Source organism: Aotus nancymaae, unplaced genomic scaffold, assembly GCF_030222135.1.
Source record: "Aotus nancymaae isolate 86718 unplaced genomic scaffold, 86718_ANA_hifiasm-v0.15.2.pri h1tg000003l, whole genome shotgun sequence".
Taxonomy (NCBI): domain Eukaryota; kingdom Metazoa; phylum Chordata; class Mammalia; order Primates; family Aotidae; genus Aotus; species Aotus nancymaae.
Window position 1 is genome coordinate 30,350,810 of NW_026988414.1, and position 21,556 is coordinate 30,372,365.

A 21,556-nucleotide genomic window follows, 5' to 3' on the forward strand; every position below is an offset into this window, starting at 1 on the left:
AAACCCATGAAAAGATGTGGACTTGGTTCAAAGGCATATCTTGATGAAGTACAGAGAATGAAATTTGGAGTCGGGCAGACCTGGGTTTTAATATTACTGCTGACATGTTTAGTACTACTTTGTCTCTGTCGCAGCCTCACTGGGCTCACTTTTGAGAACAGACAGATTGAGTTTGTCGAACTTCGCAGCTTAGCACCTGGGATGAATAGAGCCTTAAACATTCTTCGTTCCTTGTCCCCCTCCCAGCTGCAGTCAGATATCGCCCAGAAGATGTGCGCGACCATTGTGTGTGTGTGTAGGTAAGCTTAGGCCAGAATGAGATGGGGGATTATGAAAAATGTTAGCAGAGGTAACTTTTGTTATTAAAAACTATTTTCTTTTTATTGACAACTCGGAAGTATCTATGGGTAGCCTTGAGGTAGAGGAGCGTACTAGGGATCCAGAATGTTTGAGTAGCTTAATAACTTAAAGAATTTTATTTGCCTAAAAGCTCACACACTGTCACTCACACATGTGAAATGATCTCTCAGTCATGCCCCCATTAGAATTTATTTCAGCAGATGTGGAACTGAACAGTGTAAACATGAGTTCACTTCATCAAGACTTTTCAAATACCTTTATCCAGTGGATGAAGGTTAAAACAAAAGACACGAGCCAGAACACATTTTGTGATAACTTTTTCTTCTCTTTAGAAAAAAAAATATGTACAAAAAAAGCTAAGAAGAGCCAATATGGAAGTGTCAAGAAAACATTCTGATAGGTACAGACAAAAGAGCTCCCTCTCTCAAAGGAGTTACATATTAGTTATCACCATGCTAGAAAAATGAGATGCAGTTAAAATTCTAGAATAATTAAAAGCCACAAAGTGAAGCCATTGTTTTGGGGCCCTATGTTGTAGATTCTCTGATTCCCTTTCTGTAAAATAATACTGTGCAAACTGTAAAATACTCATTTTCATATAAAGTCCATACAATACGATATACAAAACTGTTGAGTTGACAGGGGAGGCTGATGTTGGCTGCTTTTTGGAAAAAAGGCGGCAGTGACACCTGCCTGCCAAAGGACATTCCAGAAAGATCTTGAGTTCTTTAGTAGAGGCCGTTGTCTAGGAAAGAATCATATAACCCCAAATACCCTCCAAATCCAGGATTCTCTGACAATTTTTTGTGTAACTAGGTGACTTTGTTAATATATTACTTTAAACTGTGAATGTAACAACTTGTTAAAAGATCAGAATGCAACATTCTTTTAAAAATTTTTTTTCTACAATTGACTGAGATTTGTTACTAACCAACATTGCCCTTCCTGTAGCTCAAAAGTTTGCCTTTCATTAAAATTCAAAAATTCTGGAGGAGGCAGAAACTATAGTAATAAAAGTTTAAAGTGAACTGTTATATTTACTTCTGTGTTTATAAAACTGAGAAAAGAGGATTTGTGTACAAATATCACAAAACAACATCAACCGTTGAATAAATGTGGTTCTTCGATGCACTCTTGAACAAGAAAATTTTGTTGGTTTTAAAATTCTGGCATAAATATATTAAAGCTGACCAAAAAAAAAAAAAATCGGGGCAAGCTACATCACTTCCTCATACAAAAAAATGTACAAAACATTAGCTTCTAACTAGATAAACATAATATTTGTCATCACAGTTTGACATTGAGCAACTGTGTGTTTTGAAGTATAGAATTGGAAGGTGATTTTAAAAAACGGCTTGTGCCACGTCAGTCATCTCAGGTAACTTCGGTCATGGAGGCAGAGTGATTCTGTGGAGCAAACACAAGCAGATACAATCTGAGATTGGGTCGCGTATGCACACTCGCTTGTCTCTAAACATTCCCTTATTTTGTCTCAAGTGTGCACGGGCTGTTCCCTCCCCTTAATATGCTCTTCCAAGGTTCCTCAAATTCTCTTACCTCCTTTATTAAAACTTTCCTGATTTTTCATCCAAAATAGGATAATTTCTTCACCTAAGCTTTTTGTTTTGTTTTTGTTTTTGAGACCTGGTTCACTCTGTCGCCCAGGCTGGAGTGCAGCCTTGACCTGCTGGGCTCGAGTGATCCTCTTTCTCAGCCTCCCTCCCGAGTAGCAAGGACATTGGGTGCATGCCACCATGCCTGGCTAACTTTTACATTTTTTGTAGAGACAGTGTCTCGCTATGTTTCCCAGGCTGGTCTCGATTCCTGGGCTCGACTGATCTTCCTGTCTTGGCCTCACAAAGTACTGGGATTACAGGCACAAGCTACTGTGCAGGGCATCCTCACCTAAACTTGCTCTCAATATAATTGTCTTAGACTTCAGTATTTTCTAATATAAACATTTAAGGACCTCAGAGTAACTTAGCATCCTACACATTTTTAATGTAATGTTTTTTAATATGAAACAGTTCTAGTTTTTAAAAACTTTCTATGTTTTATCCTTTGAGTCATGAGTTACATAGAAGTGAGTTTAATATTTCAAAATGTATAGACGCTTTTGGGTTTGTTTTTAGTTAACTTTTTTTTTTGTTTAGAGAAAATGTGGTTTACATAATACAGATCCATTAAAATGTTTTTCTTCAGACTTGTATCAGGGCCTTGTACATGATGCATTTTCATAATGTTTCACGTATTTTGAGGAGGGTTATATATAATGCACATCAGATTAACGTTATTGATCATGTGTATCCTTACTATTTTTATTTGCTTATTAATAAGAGAAGTGTATTACAATCTCCTATGACTGAGGATTCATTCATTTTCCTTGTAATTATGTCAAATACTTTTTTGTCACTGGATTGCTTTTAATTAGTTTTAACTATTAAGCTTCTATGCATGTAATCGACCAGGTGAGGGTGGATATTAAGGTTCTTGAGTAAAATGGGCTCATCACTGTTGACAAAGTTATTTCTGAGTTGCAAAAATTCTCTCTCCATGTTTTCCCTGCCATTACTCCTCTATTCAATCTTCGCTGCCACAATCAGACAGAAGGCTCAAGGATACTTTTTTCTTGCATTGGTAATATAATAGAAACTTTAGCAGCAGTTAGTAACTGCTCCAGGTCCATCAAATAGAAGCATTCAATTTTTAAAACTACATGTAACCTCCCACTTCTTGCAGACCGAAGGACTTGTCTTGTATTTGAACTTAAAACTCAATGCTTTGGGTCTATGAAATTATTAAATACTTCAACAAATTGCGTCTTTGATCTAATTATGGCTTTCCTGATTCCTGTTTTTAGAACACTGGGGATTTACCTTATCTTCTTTAGAGCTCAGATACACATTTTAGAAATAGAGTATTTTGTATTTTTCAAGGTACTTTTGTCTGAAATCTTTGTGTAAACTCAGGTTTGGTGCATTTCTTTCCTAAGGCAAAAATATCCTTTTACTTCTATAATATGCTTTCTATTTGAATAGAATATTCAATTTGACAATATTTCTGTTTGACAAGAATGCAACTGAACAACACTCAGCTGATTGCTTATGTACATCGTGAGCCTGGGGGTGTAGAACATGGATAATTAAGAGTTGGTTCCTTTGGGATCCCAATAACTTTATAGAATCATAAAATAATACTTTGAAAAACTTGACTATTTTTGTTTTATAATTGTTTACTTTTTGGTTTCTTTATGGTATTTGAGAAAGATTTTAGAAAATGCACCCTGTCTCAATCAGCTATACTAAGGGGAATCACAGAAGGCAGATATCCCAGTTTGAGTTAATGTTTTAGAGAAGACCAGAGCACTGTGGCTCTGAGGGCTCCATGTGGCACAGGGAAAAGAATGTCTTGGGAGAAAGGGAAAGAGGGTGACGGGTGCCCTCCCCATTCAGTCTTCCCTTAAGGTACTTTGAATGGTGGGATGGATTTCATGTGTTTGAATGTGTGCTCTGAATAGGGTTCTAATCTCTGATCCCAAAAATCCACTTCCTGGGAAGATGGCTCCGTTCCAAAAATTATGAAGCTGTTTCTACTAGAAACCATGGCTGTTGGAGTTGCACGAGAAGTTCTTGCCCACAGGAGATACTTATTTTGGAAGAACTGTAGCTCAGGCCCAATATACCAGCCCCCTGTAGCATGTTTTCATATTCCATGCTGGGGGTTGTCGCTTTCATAAAAGGAATTTTCATTGAATGAAATTGCAGACCGTGTAGTGTAGGAGAACGAGCAGCACCTTTAGAATTGGATAGGTCTTCGTTTAATTTTGACTGGGTGATATTGAGCATATTAAACCTGGTGCCTTACTTTCTTCATCTATAAGGTAGGATATAATAAAACCAATGCAGTATTGTGAATATTAAATGAGATGACTCTCAATAAATGCTAGTTCTCTTTTCCTGACCAACAAATAAAGGGTGTATCTTTCTAACTAGACATGTGGAAACATTTAATACTAAAAGCAGATGGTTGTAGACTTGAATTTTTCGTGATTGGTATGGATAGCACAATGTGAGAGGCAATACTTCGCTTTAGCCTTCTGTAGCTTCATTCTGGCTAGCCTGCAGAAGTCCTGCTCATCATCTCTCATAAATCTCTACTTTGCCTGGATGTTCAATTAGTGACTATGGTTAAGTTTGAGGTTCTCGGTTTTGGCTAAAGTGGCTACTTTAGGTTTTGGGACAAGTTTGTATTCATTCACGAACATTTATTTCACACCTTGTGATGCCAAGAAATACGGTGAATAAGACATGGTTTCTAGGGTCCTGATCATCAAAGAGCCCCAAGTCTTTGGAGGAGGCAGACATGAGGGAACACTTGGCTTTAATTAAGAGTGACAATCACATGAGAGGTCTGGAGGGACCTTTGGCCCAAGTGTGGTATTCAGGCAAGGCCTCAAATTGTATCCATATGTGGTGACATCCATTGCCACAAAGATTTATTGACGGGCTTCGGAGAAGTTCAGCTACTACCTGTAAACAATGAATTAATATCTATTTCAAGAATCTTTATCTAGCTTGTGAATAGCGGTTTTTGAAACTCTGTTTAGCACTTCGTTTTTGAATTTAAGTAGAATCCTCCAAAATAGAGCCTGGACATCTCTAGGTCTGATCAACAATCAATGGTCCTGAGAACGAAGAGAGAAAGAAAGCTGGGGACGGAGTCAGACAGAAGTCATGTTTGAGCAGTGCTGGGCAGAAGGATGGGGTGTGCAAAAGGGGTGTTCTTGTATCAGGATATTCAGGAGACAGCATTTACAAGGATACAGACTGACATGTCTGTGGAACTCAGCAAATATTTTGTTTTTTAAAGTTCACTTGTTGTCATTTTACCACCCCCCAAAATAGAGACCCTCTCTGACTTTACTAAATACAAGGATTGTAATTAGGGAACAAAAGTTAGAGAGATCCTATTTCACTATTTCATTACAAGGTATAGCTATTTAGCTAATTTGATATTTAACCGGTAGCTACAGGCTGTATATAAATCATCCAGAAATATTTTTGTTAACATTGTATTTCTAGACCAAGTCAAAATGTTTGTCTTAATACCAGTTAAGGAAAAACAAACAAAACAGCAATACTTGGTACTGTGTTAAGGGAGAACATTAAGTATTTTTCCCCAAATGGAGATATGGATATAAGCTTTCTTGTTCTCACCCCCGCCCACCCGGTTCATTAATAATATTAGAAAGATTTAATTAAAGGTAAAAAGGCATAGGGTATTGAGACCAGCCTGGCCAACATGGCAAAAACCTATCTCTACTAAAAATTCAAAAACTTAGCTGGGTATCGTGGCGCACACCTGTAGCCCCAGCTACTTGGTAGGCTGAGGCGGGGGAATCGCTTGAACCGGAAAGGTGGAGGCTGCAGTGAGCCGAGTTCACACCACTGCACTCCAGTCTGGACAACAGAGCAAGACTCCATCTCAGTGAAACAAACAAAAAGCATAGGGTAGTTTGTCTTAGAGAGATGTGATAGTTAATAATCTTTAAATAATGAAAATATTATTTTATATTGCACTGATAAGTACATAATAATCCAAAGGGAAATGAGTTGCTTTTCCCTTACATCTTCTGTAAAAATGGCTGAGTAGGAAAATGCCAAGTACAAACAAGATCTCAAGATAAATAGACTATTACAGAAAATAAACACGATAGCCGGGCTCTGCTACCTGGAAAAGATGACATGCTAATGAAAACCATATTAGTTGTTCCCTATCTGCTTAAAAAACTCCTACTCATCCCAGCTTTCCCACTTGCTACCTTTAGGGCCTTGGGCAGGTAATCTACCGTCACTCTCTTCAGGTTTGTTTGCTTTGTTTTGTCTTGAGACAGAGTCTCACTCTATTACCCACGCTAGAGTGCAGTGGTGGGATCACGGCCCACTGTAGCCTTAATCTCCCAGGCTCAAGCACTCCTCCCACCTCAGCCTCCAGAGTAGCTGGGACCACAGGCATGTGCTACTATGCCTAGCTAATTTTTGTATTTTTTTAGTAGAGGTAGGGTTTCGCCATGTTGCCCAGTGTGGTCTCAAACTCCTGGGCTCAAGCGATCTGCCTGCCTTGGCCTCCCAAAGTGCTGGGATTATAGGCATGAGCCACCATGCTCAGCCTGTCTTCTGTATTCTTATTTTTACCTGTGAAATGCGAATTACAGAATCTTTTCAATAGGATGGTTTTTCAAGTAATAATACATTTGTAAAGCACCTAGCAATTGTCCTGGGCAAAATTAAGTGCTTCATATCATCTGTCCAGGCTCCTTTCGGTTGGCAAGTCTTCTTCCTGGCTTTCCCTGTCTTCTCAGACAGAGTAGACTTTTTCTCCTTCATGTGTATTCACACAACACTTTGTGGACTGATTCAGCGTGTCATATTATGACTGCCTATTTATAGCCACCTTTCCTGATCATCTGTGAATTATTTATTTATTTATTTATTCATTCATTCATTTAGTAGAGATGGGGACTTGTTACACTGACCAGGTTGGTCTCCAACTCTTGGCTTCAAGCAGTCCTTCCACCTTGGCCTCCAAAAGTGCTAGGATTATAGGTGTGAGACACCGTGCCTGCCTCTCATCTGTGCTATTTGAGGGCAAGGACTGTATCCAATTATTTTTTGTATCCCTGGTATGATACAGTTTCTGTTGCAGAGAAACGGATCAGAAAGTACTGTTGCTTGAATTTTTGTCACAAAAACAGTTCCTAAGGGACATTTAGTAGCCTTTTTAAATGTGCCCCCAGCTTACATCACTTTGTATAATGCAACCTTTTTCTTTCCAAATATTGTCCTAGTTATTAAGTCAAATTGGTTTTCCATATGATTAGTCCAAATTTCATAAATGATATTATGTTATAGGTCAAAGTATCCTGAAACAGCTGGGGTTTACGTGAGACATGACTAAGAACTCTCTAAGGATTCAAGATTGCCAACCCCCAGAATAAATACAAGAATAATTTAGAGGAAAAAGTGAAGACTGCCTTTCGTGAGGGCCTTTACAATAAATGAATCAGATTCTCATTGAGGCTGGGTAGATTTAGTGGTATCAATGGATTGATACTGACGACCCAGAGTGTTCAGCCTGTGGGTTGGGTTGGCTAAAACTGCTTTACCATACCTGTGCACTTAAGGTTTCCAGAGGGCTTTCTATCCTTGGGAAAGCCATTAGGGGTACTCCACGGGGATCCTCAGGTTTGGGTTTGGAAGGAGATCCTTGTGTTCCTTTAAAGTTATGAACCACACACATTCCCTGCAGGATGAAGGGGAAAAAAGAATGGGGTCAGACTACAGCCATCAGTGCCTGGCCTTTCCCCTTGAATATCATCACCTGAGTGACCTTTTTCCTTTGAGAGGGGGAAGGGACTATGGGAAGTACTGTGGAAGCATGTGTTTAATCACCAGATGACCAGTAATAATCACTCCCCACCCCATTGGGCCCATTTTCCCACCTGTAAAATAAGAATAGTGACACCTACTTCATAGATTTGTAATGATTAAAGAAACGGTGAATGCAAATCACCTCATAATGACATCTAAAATCCATTGAGGGCCACTCTGTGTCTGGCACGACCCTGAGGATTATATCTGATTTCACTTAACCCACCCATCAATTTCATAAGGGAGGTACTATTATCTCCAGTCTAGATAGTGAGGCACAAGGAAGTTAGGTAACTTGCCCAAGGTCACACAGAGATTGAAACTCTAGAGCCCCTAAATCATACCTTTATACTATTTTGCCCCTTAAGAAGTGCCAAACATATAGCAAGCATTCAGTCTGTGTTAGCTCGTCTTTGACTCTTACCTTAGATTGTCATCCTCAAATTATGACTATTTGAGATTAGATAACTCTTTAGTTTTCTTTTATTGCTTCCATTTAAAAACTTTCCCTGTAAGTTACTGCCCACTTTTCTGTTTCCTGCTGAGGTCTCTTCATAACTGACTCTACCATCTTCCCTGCTTTTATGTTTTGTTTTGTTTGCCCAAGAAGCAGCCTCCTTTTCCCTCCTCTTTCCATACTTTGTTTCTTCATCCAGCATCTTTGAATCTTTCCTGCTATTCTTCAAACGCTGTAGTCCATTTGCATGCCTCCCCTCTACCTGGCTCACCTCTATCTCACTCTTAACACTCTGCTTTCACTCCCCTCATCAGGAAATGGGAGCAGAGGAACATGTAGAAACTCTGGAGTGAAGAGACCCAGGTCCTGCTGCTGGTTATTGGTTGGGTGGCTATTGGGCAAGTTACTTACCTTTAAGCCTAATTTTCCTCATCTATAAAATGCGGATAAAACTATTGTTCGAGTTGCCCTGGGAGCACTTGATTAGATGTATATAAAGCATACAGCATGTGGTCCCTGCTCAACTAATAACTTCCTTCCCCTTTCCCCCACATTCCGCCTCATGGGAAACACAAACAGAAGCACTATTGAACATTCGCAGGCGATCTGCTGCCATCCTCGGTGTTTGCTTTCTCTCTCTTTCTGTCTCCTCTTCAAGTCTCTGCTTTGGAATGCCTCCAGGCTCCTCCAGGACATCCTCCCATTTCCCAGCTTTGTGTGTGTCTATGAGGTGTGTTCACAGGCATGTACAGACGGGGGGGTCTCTCTCATGCCAGAGCAATTCAACCACAGATCTGGGTCTCGCATAAAGGCCATTTGTGGGAAAACACATTTTGACATGAATTGGGAAGTCACTTGAAAGCACAAGCAGACCAAATAGTTACTGAGTGGTGAGAAACAGGGCTGCATGTTAGGGAGAGGAAACAAGTTTAATGTTGCAGCAGAATTTGTGGGGATTCAGCAAACCCCAAACGTCATCCCACAAAGACCCTACAAAATTGCTTGGACAGTCAGAAAGGCTCTTCCTCTAACTGGGGATGGCTGGCTTCAGAACTGATGGATAGCAACACTGTTTGTCTTTTCTTGAGCCAAAGTCTTTATTTATATACCATCGATCTCCCTTTGAAACCCTTCTGTTCCCTTCAAGTCACCTGTTTTCTTTCCTTCTTTAAAAAAAAGGATTCCTTGGGAACAGTAGTTGGGGGTAGGGGGAAGAGGAGTTGGTTAATGGGTACAAAAATACACTCAGATGGAAGGGATGAGATCTCGCTAGCACAGTAGCAACAACAGTTAACAATAATTTACCATATATTTCAAAATAAATGGAAGAATATATTTGGAATGTTCCTAACACAAGGTATTTCAGTTGATAGGTATCCCAGTTACCCAGATTTGATCATTATACATTGTGTGCTTGTATCAAAATATCACACATACCCCCAAAAGTGTGTAACTTCTATATATCTATAAAATGGTATTTTTAAAGACATTCCTTAGGGAAAATTCCTAATGAGACATCAACATTTCATGATCACTTTGGTACTAGTTTTCCTGCAACTTCATCCAGAGTATTTGCATTTTAGTCTTCATCTTTCAATGTAGAAAGAATGCCTGGATCCATTCCAAATACTGGCATGTTCTCATTTTATTTCTCTTCACTCTATTGCATGGTGCAGATGTTGTGTTTTTAAAAGACTGAAGCTTTGACAACCCTGTGGGAAGCAAGTTGACAGAACCATTTTCTTCAATAGCACATGCTCACTTTGTGTCTGTTAACACTTTTTTAAAAGCCATAAAGTGCTTTTAAATTAAGGTAAATACAGTGTTTTTTTTTTTTTTTTTTTTCTTTTTCTTTTTTTTTTTTTTTTTTGAAAGAGAGAGAGAATAGGAAGGAGAAAAAAGGAAGAGAAAGAGAGAGAGAGAATGGGGAGGAGGGAGAAGGAAAAGAAAGAGGGAGAGAGAATGGGAGTATTGCTTTCTTGCCCAGGCTAGAATGCAATTTAGTAATGGGTATTGAAAACCTCTTTTATACTGATAATTATACTTAATGATGTAGTCAGGAAGGAATAAGGGAAGAAGATAACAAACAAACAGCCAACCAATATTTAATTTAAACCTATGAAATGCTATGCGATTACTGAGGAGTGATTTACTTCCAATTATATAGTCACCTTTGGAATAGGTGTGAGGTGGTAATGTATGTTTTGTGTATTTGAAGTGGAGAGTACTATAAATATTTATTAAGTTTACTTGTTCCGGGTCTGAGTTCCAGTTCTGAATATCCTTGTTAATTTTCTATCTCGTTGATCTATAGAATCGTTAGCTCTTCTTGTTGCATTGATCCTTTTGCCATTATGTAATGTCATTCCTCGCCTCTTTTGATCTTTGTTGCTTTAAAGTCTACTTTATCAGAGGTGAGAATTGCATCTCCTGCTTTTTGTTTATTAGTTTATTTTTACTCTCTGTTCAATTGGTAAATCTTCCTCCTTCTCTCTGAGTCTTTGTGTATTGTTGCATGTAAGATGGGCCCGGATGCAGCATACCGATGGGTTTTGGCTTTTTATCCAATTAAAATATATATAAGTTTAATACCAGCATTTGATGCTAGCTGGCTGTTTTGCCCATTAGTTGATGTGAATTTTTTATTGTGTTAAAGTTCTTTGCTTTTTGATATATTTTTGGAAAGGCTGATATTGGTTGTTCCTTTATATGTATAGTGCTTCTTTCAGAAGCTCTTGTAAAGCAGGCCTGGTGGTGGTGAACTCTCTAAGTACTTGTTTGTTCGCAAAAGATTTAATTTTTCCTTCGCACATAAAGCTTAGTTTGGCTGGATAGGAAATTCTGGGTTGAAAGTTCTTTTCTTTAAGGATGTTAAATATTGGTCCCCACTCTTTTCTGGCTTGTAGGGTTTCTGCTGAGAGATCTGCTGTAAGTCTGATAGGTTTCCCTTTATGGGTAACCTGAACTTTCTCTCTAGCTGCCCTTAGTATTTTCTCCTTCATTTCAACCCTAATAAATCTGGCAATTATGTGCCTTGGGGTTGGTCTTCTTGAAGAATATCTTTGTGGTGTTCTCTGTATTACCTGGAGTTGAATATTACCCTGCCTTGCCAGGTTGGGAAAATTTTCCTGAATGATATCCTGAAGAGTATTTTCCAACTTGGATTCATTCTCTTCATCACATTCAGGTACACCTATCAAACGTAAATTAGGTCTTTTCACATAGTCCCATATTTCCTGGAGACTTTGCTCATTCCTTTTCATCCTTTTTTCTGCATTCTTGTCTTCTCGTTTCATTTCACTGAGCTGGTCCTCGACTTCTGATATCCTTCCTTCTGCTTGATCAATTCGACTGTTTAAACTTGTGCATGCTTCGCGAAGTTCTCGTGTTGTGTTTTTCAGCTCCATCAATTCACTTATATTCTTCTCTAAATTGTCCATTCTCATTAACATTTCGTCAAACCTTTTTTCAAGGTTCTTAGTTTCTTTGCATTGGGTTAGAATAAGTTCTTTTAATTCACAGAAGTTTCTTATCACCCACGTTTGGAAACCTGCTTCTGTTATTGAAACACCCGTGTAATCTATTAAGCCTTGTTCTGTTACTGATGAGGAATTGCAATCCCCTGTAGAGGGAGAGGCATTCTGATTTTGAGTATTCTCTACCTTTTTACGCTGGTTTCTTCCCTTCATTATATATTTGTCCGTCTGTCGTCTTTATAATTACCGACTTTCTAACTGGGTCTCTGACGTCCAACTTGTTGATTCCCTGCGCCGAAATCTGAGCAATCCACTGAGCCGGCCAAAACAGCGGTGTTAAGATTGATGGTGCTTTTCTGCCCGGGAATATCCGGACTCTGCACCAAGAACTGGCGTGCTAAGGCACCAGCAAAACCGCCACGCCGGCCACAAGAGTCGCCCTGGCGACCCGTGGAGCTCCTCCACTGGGAATCTCGTGGTCCGTGAGCAACTAATATTCGTCTGAAAGTGTGGCATCCTCTCGTTCTTTGCGCTTTCACTGGGAGGTACGTGCCCGAGCTGCTAATCATCAGCCATCTTGGATCTCTCCCTCCAGTGTTTTTTTTTTTAAAAAAAATACATAATGCTATTGCACACTTAATAGACTACAGAATAATACAAACATAACTTTTTATATGCTCTGGGAAACCAAAAGTTGTGTGCCTAGCTTTATGGTGATAGTCACTTTTGCAATGGTCTGGAACCAGACCTACACTATCTCTGAGATATGCGTGTCATTTTGAATTAGAAAGAAGCTTCTCAATCAGTTTCCTAAATGTGAGCATTGTCTGTATCTTAGCAGATATTTTTTTTTTTGAGATGGAGTTTCGCTCTTGTTACCCAGGCTGGAGTGCAATGGCGCGATCTCGGCTCACCGCAACCTCCCTCTCCTGGGTTCAGGCAATTCTCCTGCCTCAGCCTCCCGAGTAGCTGGGATTACAGGCACGCACCACCATGCCCAGCTAATTTTTTGTATCTTTAGTAGAGACGGGGTTTCACCATGTTGACCAGTATGGTCTCGATCTCTTGAGCTCATGATCCACCCGCCTCGGCCTCCCAAAGTGCTGGGATTACAGGCATGAGCCACCGAGCAGATTTTTTTTAAAGTTGGAAAACCAATTAGAGGCTGGGAGAGGCATGTGTGTATTTTGCATATTGGGGAGGAAAGGAAGAGGGGTTGGAAAAGGCAGTGTTAAGTCATGGGACTGAAGTCCATCTATGTGTGATGCCAGTCCTAATGGATATTGGGCCAAAGAGGGCAGAATAGGAAGAGGGAGGTCCTTGAAGACTGTGATAGCTTCCTTCTCCTTGGGAGGCTTCCTGAATATTATTAGGGGATTCATTTCATGCACAATATGGGAACCTCCAGACCTGATGATTCATCGTAAATCCTTCTGGGCCTGTTTTAAGTCCTTGAAGATAATGGAAATCTGCATCTCTGAGGTGTGGCCATGCAATGGAATACTACACAGCAACAAAAAGGAATTAATTGTTGATACATTCTACAACATGGATGAATCTCAAAATAATGCTAGGTGAAAGATAGCAGAAAAAAAATACATTATGATTTAATTACTATGGAATCCTGGAAAAGGCAAACTAATATAGAATGACAGAAGATCACCAGTTGCCTGGGGACAAGGGAAACGGCAGGGCAGGAGGGAAAGTAGTGTGCCAAAACGGAGCAAATTGTACACCTGATGTGTCATTTATTGTACGCCTATCATGCTTCAATAAAACTGTGAAAGAGAAGACAAAAAAGAAAAATGGGCCAGGCACAGTGGCTCATGCCTGTAATCCTAGCACTTTGGGAGGCTGAGGTGGGTGGATCACCTGAGGTCAGGAGTTCAAGACCAGCCTGGCCATCATGGTGAAACCCCATCTTAAAAAAAAAAAGAAAAATTAACCACTTTATCAAATTCAACTCTATTTAAGGGATTTCCTAGGTCAGCAAGTGGCCAGACCTCCATCTATTTGAGGAACTAAAACATAATCAGAAATATAGGAAAAAAAAACTGTATCAACCAAAACTCTTCTCCAGGAAGATAGGTGATTGAGAAGCCAGTTAGTGAAAATAAGATTCCCAAGAGGCATGTTCCAGCAGTAACAGAGGCCAAAAATAAAGGGTGGGTATGATAATCTGCAGGGTTTTAAAAATTTCTGATTAGGAGATGCGACTTTGGAGCTAGACTTGAGTTTCTTGGAATGAGGGAGAAGCCTGCTTGATTCTACCAGTGTTCTTCATTCTGTTCCTCCCTCAGGCAACACAGCGTTTGCCCCCAGTATGCTGAGAGCAAATACTTAAAGAAGATTGGTTTGAAGGTATGCCAATTTATCATTAGTCTGCTTGGCCCCAGTTCCAAGCCCAGTGTTGAAAGTAGAGCCAGCTGTTCTTCTAGGGGCAATTATCTCCCTGACACCCAGAAGAAATATGGCCAATCCTGTTTGTGAAAGGAAAGAGTGTTCTGAAATCATTTTTGTAGCACAAGTATGTGTAATACTTAGCGAATAATTGCAGCTCACAAGGTTGGGACAAAAGGAACCCAGATGGTGAAGTCTGGGAAACCTGACACAGTTTTTCAGAGAGAAGAAGAGGTGGGGGAAAGGTAAGCAGAGGGAAGTCAACTTACCAGAAACAGGGCCACTGCCGTGCCCAGGATGAAGCCAGCAATCACGTCTGAGCAGTGGTTCCGATACTCGGAGACCCGGTTGAGGCCTGTCAGGAAAGCTGTGCAGAGAGTCCCGAGGCACAGCACTGGCTTGGCCAGTCGACTGCTCTTCGTCTTGATTGTGCTTGTGATGTACATCTGGAATAGGATGGAGGCCAGGGAGTGACCAGGCAGCCTCCTTGTACTGGTGCATACACACGCATGCATGTACACATGTATGTACACCAGCACACGTGCAAGCAGGGGCCTACATCAAAGCAAACACACTCACTTCCTTGATTAACTCCGCTAAACTATTTAGCAAAATGTTTAGGCAGGAAACTAGTGCAGCAAGAACAAGGAGCAGATGTACATTCATCAGTCTTTTGTAATCTAGTGGACATGGGAACAGAAGTTACTAGTGACACAAAGAATGCGCATTAACGATTAGATTCAGGACATGCAGTTTTTATGTGACAAATTTAAGAATCATTGAGGGTATAAGAAATCCACATGAGAGTCTGAGATACCAAATAAACCTTCTGGGGGAATGAAGCTTTGGGTGGAGAAGACCAGCTAGGTGAGTGACTGTAAGTGACTGTACATTTTATATTTTTGTGTCCCCAAAACTTCCTGTTGCTTTGTCACACCTACAGGCAATTAATACCAGAGTGTTGACTGATTAGTTGATGGGCTGAATTAGAACCTCCCAACAACTGCATCACATAAATAGGTTTCAGCTGTGCTAGTAAATGGACTCCATTCCTCGGGACAGCTGTGATCGGCTTTATTCATTCATTTACTCCGTTTCTTAAAATACGAAATTTTCTTATGTGTGCCACAATATACAAAAGATCGAGAAGACCTGAACTAAGTAAAAGATGATGCACTTTATAACACCCGAGATGTAGGCAGCTGTTATTAGTTTGTTGTAGGGAGCTGGGTAAGACTTTTACATTTTACAGGCTCAGTTAGCAAATATGTCCCTGGTAGTCTGGAGTTAGGAAGCTGTCTCTTTTTCAAATAAGTCAACACTTTAGATAACCTTTGGTAATGGTTACAAATCACCACTAGAGGGCACCATTGACCTATCATTTCTTAAAAAACATGCTATGTGAGTTTAGCAAACTAGCATGCTGTGGTTCAAGCCTGTAATCCCAGTACTTTGGGAGGCCAAGGCGGGTGGATCCCCTGAGCTTGGGAGTTCGAGACCAGCCTGACCAACATGGAGAAACCTTGTCTCTTCTAAAAATACAAAATTAGCGGAGCGTGGTGGCACATCCCTGTAATCCCAGCTACTTGGGAGACTGAGGCAGGAGAATCGCTTCATCCGGGAGGCGGAGGTGGCCATGAGCTGAGATGGTGCCATTGCATTCCAGCCTGGGCAATGAGTGAAACTCCATCTCAAAAATAATGATAATAATCTGATACTTATATTCTATAGTATGTTTGTATGGCCTAAGCACATACAAGTTTAAATAGATGCATTTTACAGTATTACAATATAAATTCTTAATATCCTAGAATGATGCCTCAACACTGGTGAGAATACCAGAAGGTAGGAATCTCTTTCATGTAACAGATTCACTATAAAACTATGGTTACATCAAAGTTACCTACGTTACAGCATATTATTACACTATTTTCTGACTCTGGTAAGTGTTACTTAAAATCTATACTTTATATATTGTTTATGCTAGTTTCCAGTTATATATTTTATAAATATTTCCTATAAGATTACAAATTATTAAAAGCATGAGCCAAAAAAAAGAAAAAAAACCACGAGCCTATGGTTAGTTGGTATTCTTCGTAGTATTACGTAGTGCTTAGAAAATCCTTGTTGAGTAGAAAGCATTTGACATGTAATAGAGGCTCAGAAGATTTATGCAATTGAAATCTTGTATCAGGGTTTATCTGACTATAGCCTGTGAGGCATTGAATTGGATACCACCTGAATCCTTGAAAACATGCTATAGTAGCATTTATTCTGTGTGAGCCAACAATATTTACTTCTTTCTTCCCCAAAGAACTTCATGTCTCATTTGTTGAGACGGTAGTTTATTATAAGTAACAGAATAATTTTTATAGTGGCACTATAAAAATTAATTCCACACAGCAATGACTTGAGTCTGATTAAAAAAATACAGGAAAAGGCACAAGACTACATTGTTTAGGTTCTAGATAATTAGGGCAAATCAACATTCTGAAAATTAGAAAATATGTTGAATACCTCAGAGGACTTTCCTTGTTTAAGAAAAAAATCTGCATAGAGATTTTTTGGTTTGTTTTGTTTTAGGTAAAGCGAAGACATTTAACAAAGCTGTAATCTGTTTTGTAAACTGAGGCTTCTGTGTTATTTGCATCCATGCTTCTTTAATGTGGGGGCAATCGAAATCATTTTTGTCACGTATTCATTAAAGAGTAGATCCAAAAGAAATAACTAGAAAGACTCATATTCGGTAGTTGCTGGTTGGCAAAATAATCCTACGGATGTGATCCTATAAATGGGACACAAAGGCACTATCTGCTCCTGGTTGTTTTAAATAAATAGACCAGACTCAGTCACATGATTAGATTCAGAACGTGCAGTTTTTATGCCACAAAGAATCATTTGGGGTATAAGAAACTCCTATGAGAGTTTTCGCCTTTTTTCCACCTTAGGGGCGATGGCACAGACCCCTTTTCTTCCCCCAGAGGCAGAATGTGCCTCCTAAAATTACACTCAGTGGCAGGAATAGCATCTCCTTGGGTGGGGGTGAGCTGAGGGCACACTTGGAATGTTAGGGAAGAACGGACAGTTTGAAAGCAATCTTCCCTCTGTCTTTTCCCCTCTCCACGTTCCATTGAGAATCACCAGATGAGTCATTCTGAATATAAAATAAGTCAAAGTAAGGAAAGGGGATGTTTTTGGCCAAAAGTTGCTCTACCACTGGTAAATGCACCTGATGTCTACCAGCAGTATCTTATCACCTTTTGGAGCCTTTGAGCTGATCCCTGTCTATATTCTGGGTCCTAAGGACGCATAGGCCAGACAGGAGGGAAGTGAGGTTATTTACAAAGTGAATACAGTTAAAAAGTTGGAAAATAAGACACCATTGTTCTTTATTTTAAGATGTGGGACGTACTTTGGTTTTTCTGTTACTAGAACAAAAAGAAAAAATCATACCCCAGTGGGGCAGTCAATGGCTGTGCAATCTGGGGGACAATGAGAAACAAATTTTGGGTGTTGAGGTTCTTCTGGGATCATCCTGTCTCCTAGCAAAGTGATGGAGAAAAGTGTCGGAGCAAAGGAAAGCTGTGTATTCATCCTGGGTCTGCATGTTGCATGCTTGTAAATTTCTAGGCAGGTGTGAGAAGATGTGCTGTTCTGAAACCAATCAAAACTTTGACAAAGAGTACTGTTGAGGGTGGTGAGGAAATCTCAGGCATGGTACCAGGAGTCTGGGTCTCTGCTCTAGTTGTATGATCTTAGCTATTGTCTGAGCCCCAGCTTTCACATCTGTAAAATGGGAGGATGTAATTAGGTGATTATCAAAATATTCCAGAACTAATATCTTCTGGCGGATCAGGAGATTGAAAGTGGAGTAGAAGTGTCGGGGAACTATTATATCAATAGCATAATATAGAGAAATACACCATACATAACTTTAAAAGTCACTATAAGTGACAATGAAAGAATGGAGACAGAGGGCAGGGAGACACATACCCCACCAAAAGCTGGACTTAAGAGCGACAAGACACACACTCACCGTGGCATATAAGGCGGAGTAAATGCTCAGAGCAGCGTGTTTGGAGGGAAAGGATCTCCGAGCCTTTTCTATCACTTCCAGGTCCCCAGTACAAATGTTCCCATTGTTTATAAACTGGTGGTGCGCTTGGCAGTCTGTACTGGTGTAGTTGGGCTTGCACACAGTCAGGAAGTATGGTGTTAAATGCCCAGTGACCACTTGTCCGGCGTTTACAAAAATGTCAGTAGCAAAAAGTCCAAATGCAAACACCCCTATAAGAAGATTTAAGATCATTAGGAATGGTAACATACTCCGTCGACTGCATTTTTCTCCTAAGAGAAAACAGCGGGGAGAGTCCATGACGACCTATTAGAAAGATCCTAGGTACTCCCCAAGTATCTTTCCAGGGAGTCGTGCCCGCTTCCCAAATCACCATTTCTTCCAAATTGATGCAGACATTGTACTGTTAGCATTTTATGGTTTTGTATCAGTGGTTTAGAAAAAGCACAGTCTAACTAAAATAATTTGAATATTGGAGTCATGTGGACCTGTGCTCTGGTCTCATCACTGGTGACTCATTCACGGTATAAATTATTTATCTTCTTTGAGCCTTGGTTACCTCAGCTGCATAATGGAGGAGGGGGTCGTTTGGGGAACATGGAATAAGATATGTGCCAAATAGCCGCTATGGTGTGTAAGTAATCAACATCAGTTCTTCCTCCTCCTATACATAATATGTTCTCTTTGATTTTACTTGGAAATGCGCATCATCCTGGGAAGAGCTATTCACAACATCATGGCAGGTGAGAGTAAAGGAGAATTTTATGGAATTGCTTGTTTTTTAAAAAAATCATTCTAGAAACCATGATTGAATTGGAGTTTCATTTGATGTCAGAAACAGAAAATAAGAATAAAGAAAAAGGGTTAAAAACAACTGTTGACCATTAGCTTCCTATTGCTGCTATAACAAATTACCACAAACTGAGTAGCTTACAACACCACAAATGTATCCTATCCAGACTCTGTATTCTGGAATTCAGAAGCCTACAATAGATTCCACTTAGCTAAACTCAAAGCACTGGCAGGGCTGTGTTCCTTCTGAGTGCTCAGGGTATAATCCCCACCTTTATTTTCCCATATGTTCTAGAAGTTTCCTTCATTCCTTATCTGATGATTCCTTCCCAGCAGTTCACACCATTCCAACTTCTGCCTTCACTGTCATGTCTCCTCTGACTCTGGCCCTCCTGCCTGTCTCTTATAAGGACCCTTGTGATTATATCTGCATAATCCAGGATAGTCTCCCTTTCACAACCTCAACCACACCTGCATTCCCTTTTGCCATGTACGGCAACATTCAGTTTCCAGGGATGTGACCATCTTATGGTAGAGAAGAGTACATTATTCTGACTTTGCTGTTTGTTGGAATACCCTGTGTGTATGCTACACTTCCTGGGTTTTATCTGTTCTCTGGTAAATTTCATAGGATTAGCCCCAACAAGCTTGAACATACATTATTTCAAGGACTGCATATGACATCTATGCACTGAGAAAGGCTATGTAGAGCTATAAGTGGCTTGAAGAGATGAAGATGTCTTATGTGCAGTTGAAGGTAGAAGTTGGCAAGTGTGAGAGGCAGCATTAACCCTTGTAAATGTCAAGGGTCTGCTATAGTTTCAATTAAATGTTTACCCAATTTTGACTCCCATATTCAATGTTCTGAATCTTCAAATGTGCTGACTTCAGCACTCCAAAGTTAATCCATTATAGCAGAAGTGAAGACAAGTTTGGCTGAAAACTTTCATCTGGCTTTCACTTTTATCTGTATCGATTGCTATAATTTTCCTTTTTGTGGCTTTGCCAGAATGTGCTTCATCACAACGAGAGCTAGCTCTTTTAATAGCTTCCACTGGCTCATACTCATTGGGTCTGACCTCTGAGAGCAGGCATTCATTGATCATCGGAGGCAGTTTTCACCCCCAGGTGCTGGAAGTCTGAATGGTTGGCGGTTTTCTACATCTTCAGGCAAGATTCTCAAAGACCAGTTTGCTGGGTCTTTCAAGGGGCAGTAAGTCTGTCCAGATATAATTTTTCCAGGAAACGAGGGTAATTTATGATCTGAAAAAGGAAAAGTGGCAGCATCTCCCGTTGGCATTTTGTCAGAAGTGTTTCCAATTAGGACGGGTTTTGTTTTTTCTGTGGCTGAGGATTTCTGGGCTTTTGGGTCAGTGTCAGCTCGGTGGTCACGTGATCGTCTGATGGCCAGCTCTCCATGCCACTGGCCTGTATGCCAAGGCTGAAAGTGGATTTCTCTTCTTGTCTTTGCCTTCTGTGGATTGTGTCTGTTTCTCCTGCTGGCTTCAGGAGCATCTGCTGTCCAAGAACTTCATTCTCGTGCGTTTGATCCAGCTTCAGAAGGCACCACATCTGCTCGGGGAACCCACCTGTCCGGTGCAGGCCACACCAACAAAGCTCACTGGAACCTGTTCTGGTGACTGACAGACCACGTCAGATCATACAGGGCTTTTCTAAAGGAATTCAAGCCATCTCTCTGTTACTTAACCCTGAGCTTTTTGTGTGTATTTTTACAAGCCTCAGAAGCTAAACACAGCTACTTTTGCCCTCAGAATCAGATGAAACACCATTTGATCTCTAGTATTACAGGGTATGATTTGAAGATGTTTTAAAAATGTATCTGTATCTTGGCTTGGTGTCTAAAATTCTTCAGGTGAGATCATATTTTTAACAGATATGTTTCATTTCTGTAACCCTGCACCCCTCAGAGATGGTTCTATTTATCTTAAGGCTCTGCCCGGTCTGTGATGTTTCTTACTTCAGAGAAGCCGATTATGTTTCTGAATGGATTTTCCAATTTACAGCACATACAAATGTCCAAAAGGGAAGCATTTTTGATTTGCTAGAGCTGTATGCTTGTTGTGACTGGTGTGGCTGTGTTCAGAATTCTGAATATGTTTGGTTTGGAAGATCAAGAGCTATAACCCGGAGGGCGAGACAGTGTTACGAAGTTTGACATCAACTGCAGAGCAGGGGAGGAAGGCAGATGTGGGAGTCGCAGGAGGAGCTGGCGCCCTGCCTGGTCCGATTACAGGAGTAAAGAGGCACTTCCAGGCTCCCTCATGCTGGTGTCAAGCCTCAGGGGCTGGGAAATACAAATCTCCAGAAGGGTTTTTTTGGAAATGTGGATGAAGGGCATTCTGTTCCTGCTGGGGTGTAGACTGGGAACCCTACAAACCTCTTAGAGAAGTTTCACATCCAGGTCGGTACCACAGCACAGGGTAACTGCGTTAGCAATGGCCAAGGACGGGTCAAATTAGTTGAGAAGAGGCTTGGAAGAAGGACACAAAAATTGGCATCTGCTGCTGATGGCCATGATCAGGTCCCAGTAACATGGATGTCTAAG

The 21,556-nt window shown here is 40.4% G+C and overlaps 1 protein-coding gene across 3 annotated transcripts in view; it reads right to left on the reverse strand.

Annotated features, from left to right (window-relative positions):
* Positions 1 to 367: 367 nt before the first annotated feature.
* PLPPR1 (phospholipid phosphatase related 1) overlaps positions 368 to 21,556 on the reverse strand; it is a 626,458-nt gene continuing 605,269 nt past the window's right edge. For all 3 annotated transcript variants that reach the window (XM_064375977.1, XM_064375981.1, XM_064375986.1), the window contains 4 exons: positions 18,160 to 18,410; positions 14,393 to 14,569; positions 7,531 to 7,662; positions 368 to 1,767 (listed from right to left, as the gene is read on the reverse strand). In XM_064375977.1, coding sequence (XP_064232047.1) covers positions 1,735 to 1,767; positions 7,531 to 7,662; positions 14,393 to 14,569; positions 18,160 to 18,410 — 593 coding nt within the window. In that variant the 3' untranslated portion in view covers positions 368 to 1,734. The remainder of the gene's footprint in view (positions 1,768 to 7,530; positions 7,663 to 14,392; positions 14,570 to 18,159; positions 18,411 to 21,556) is intronic.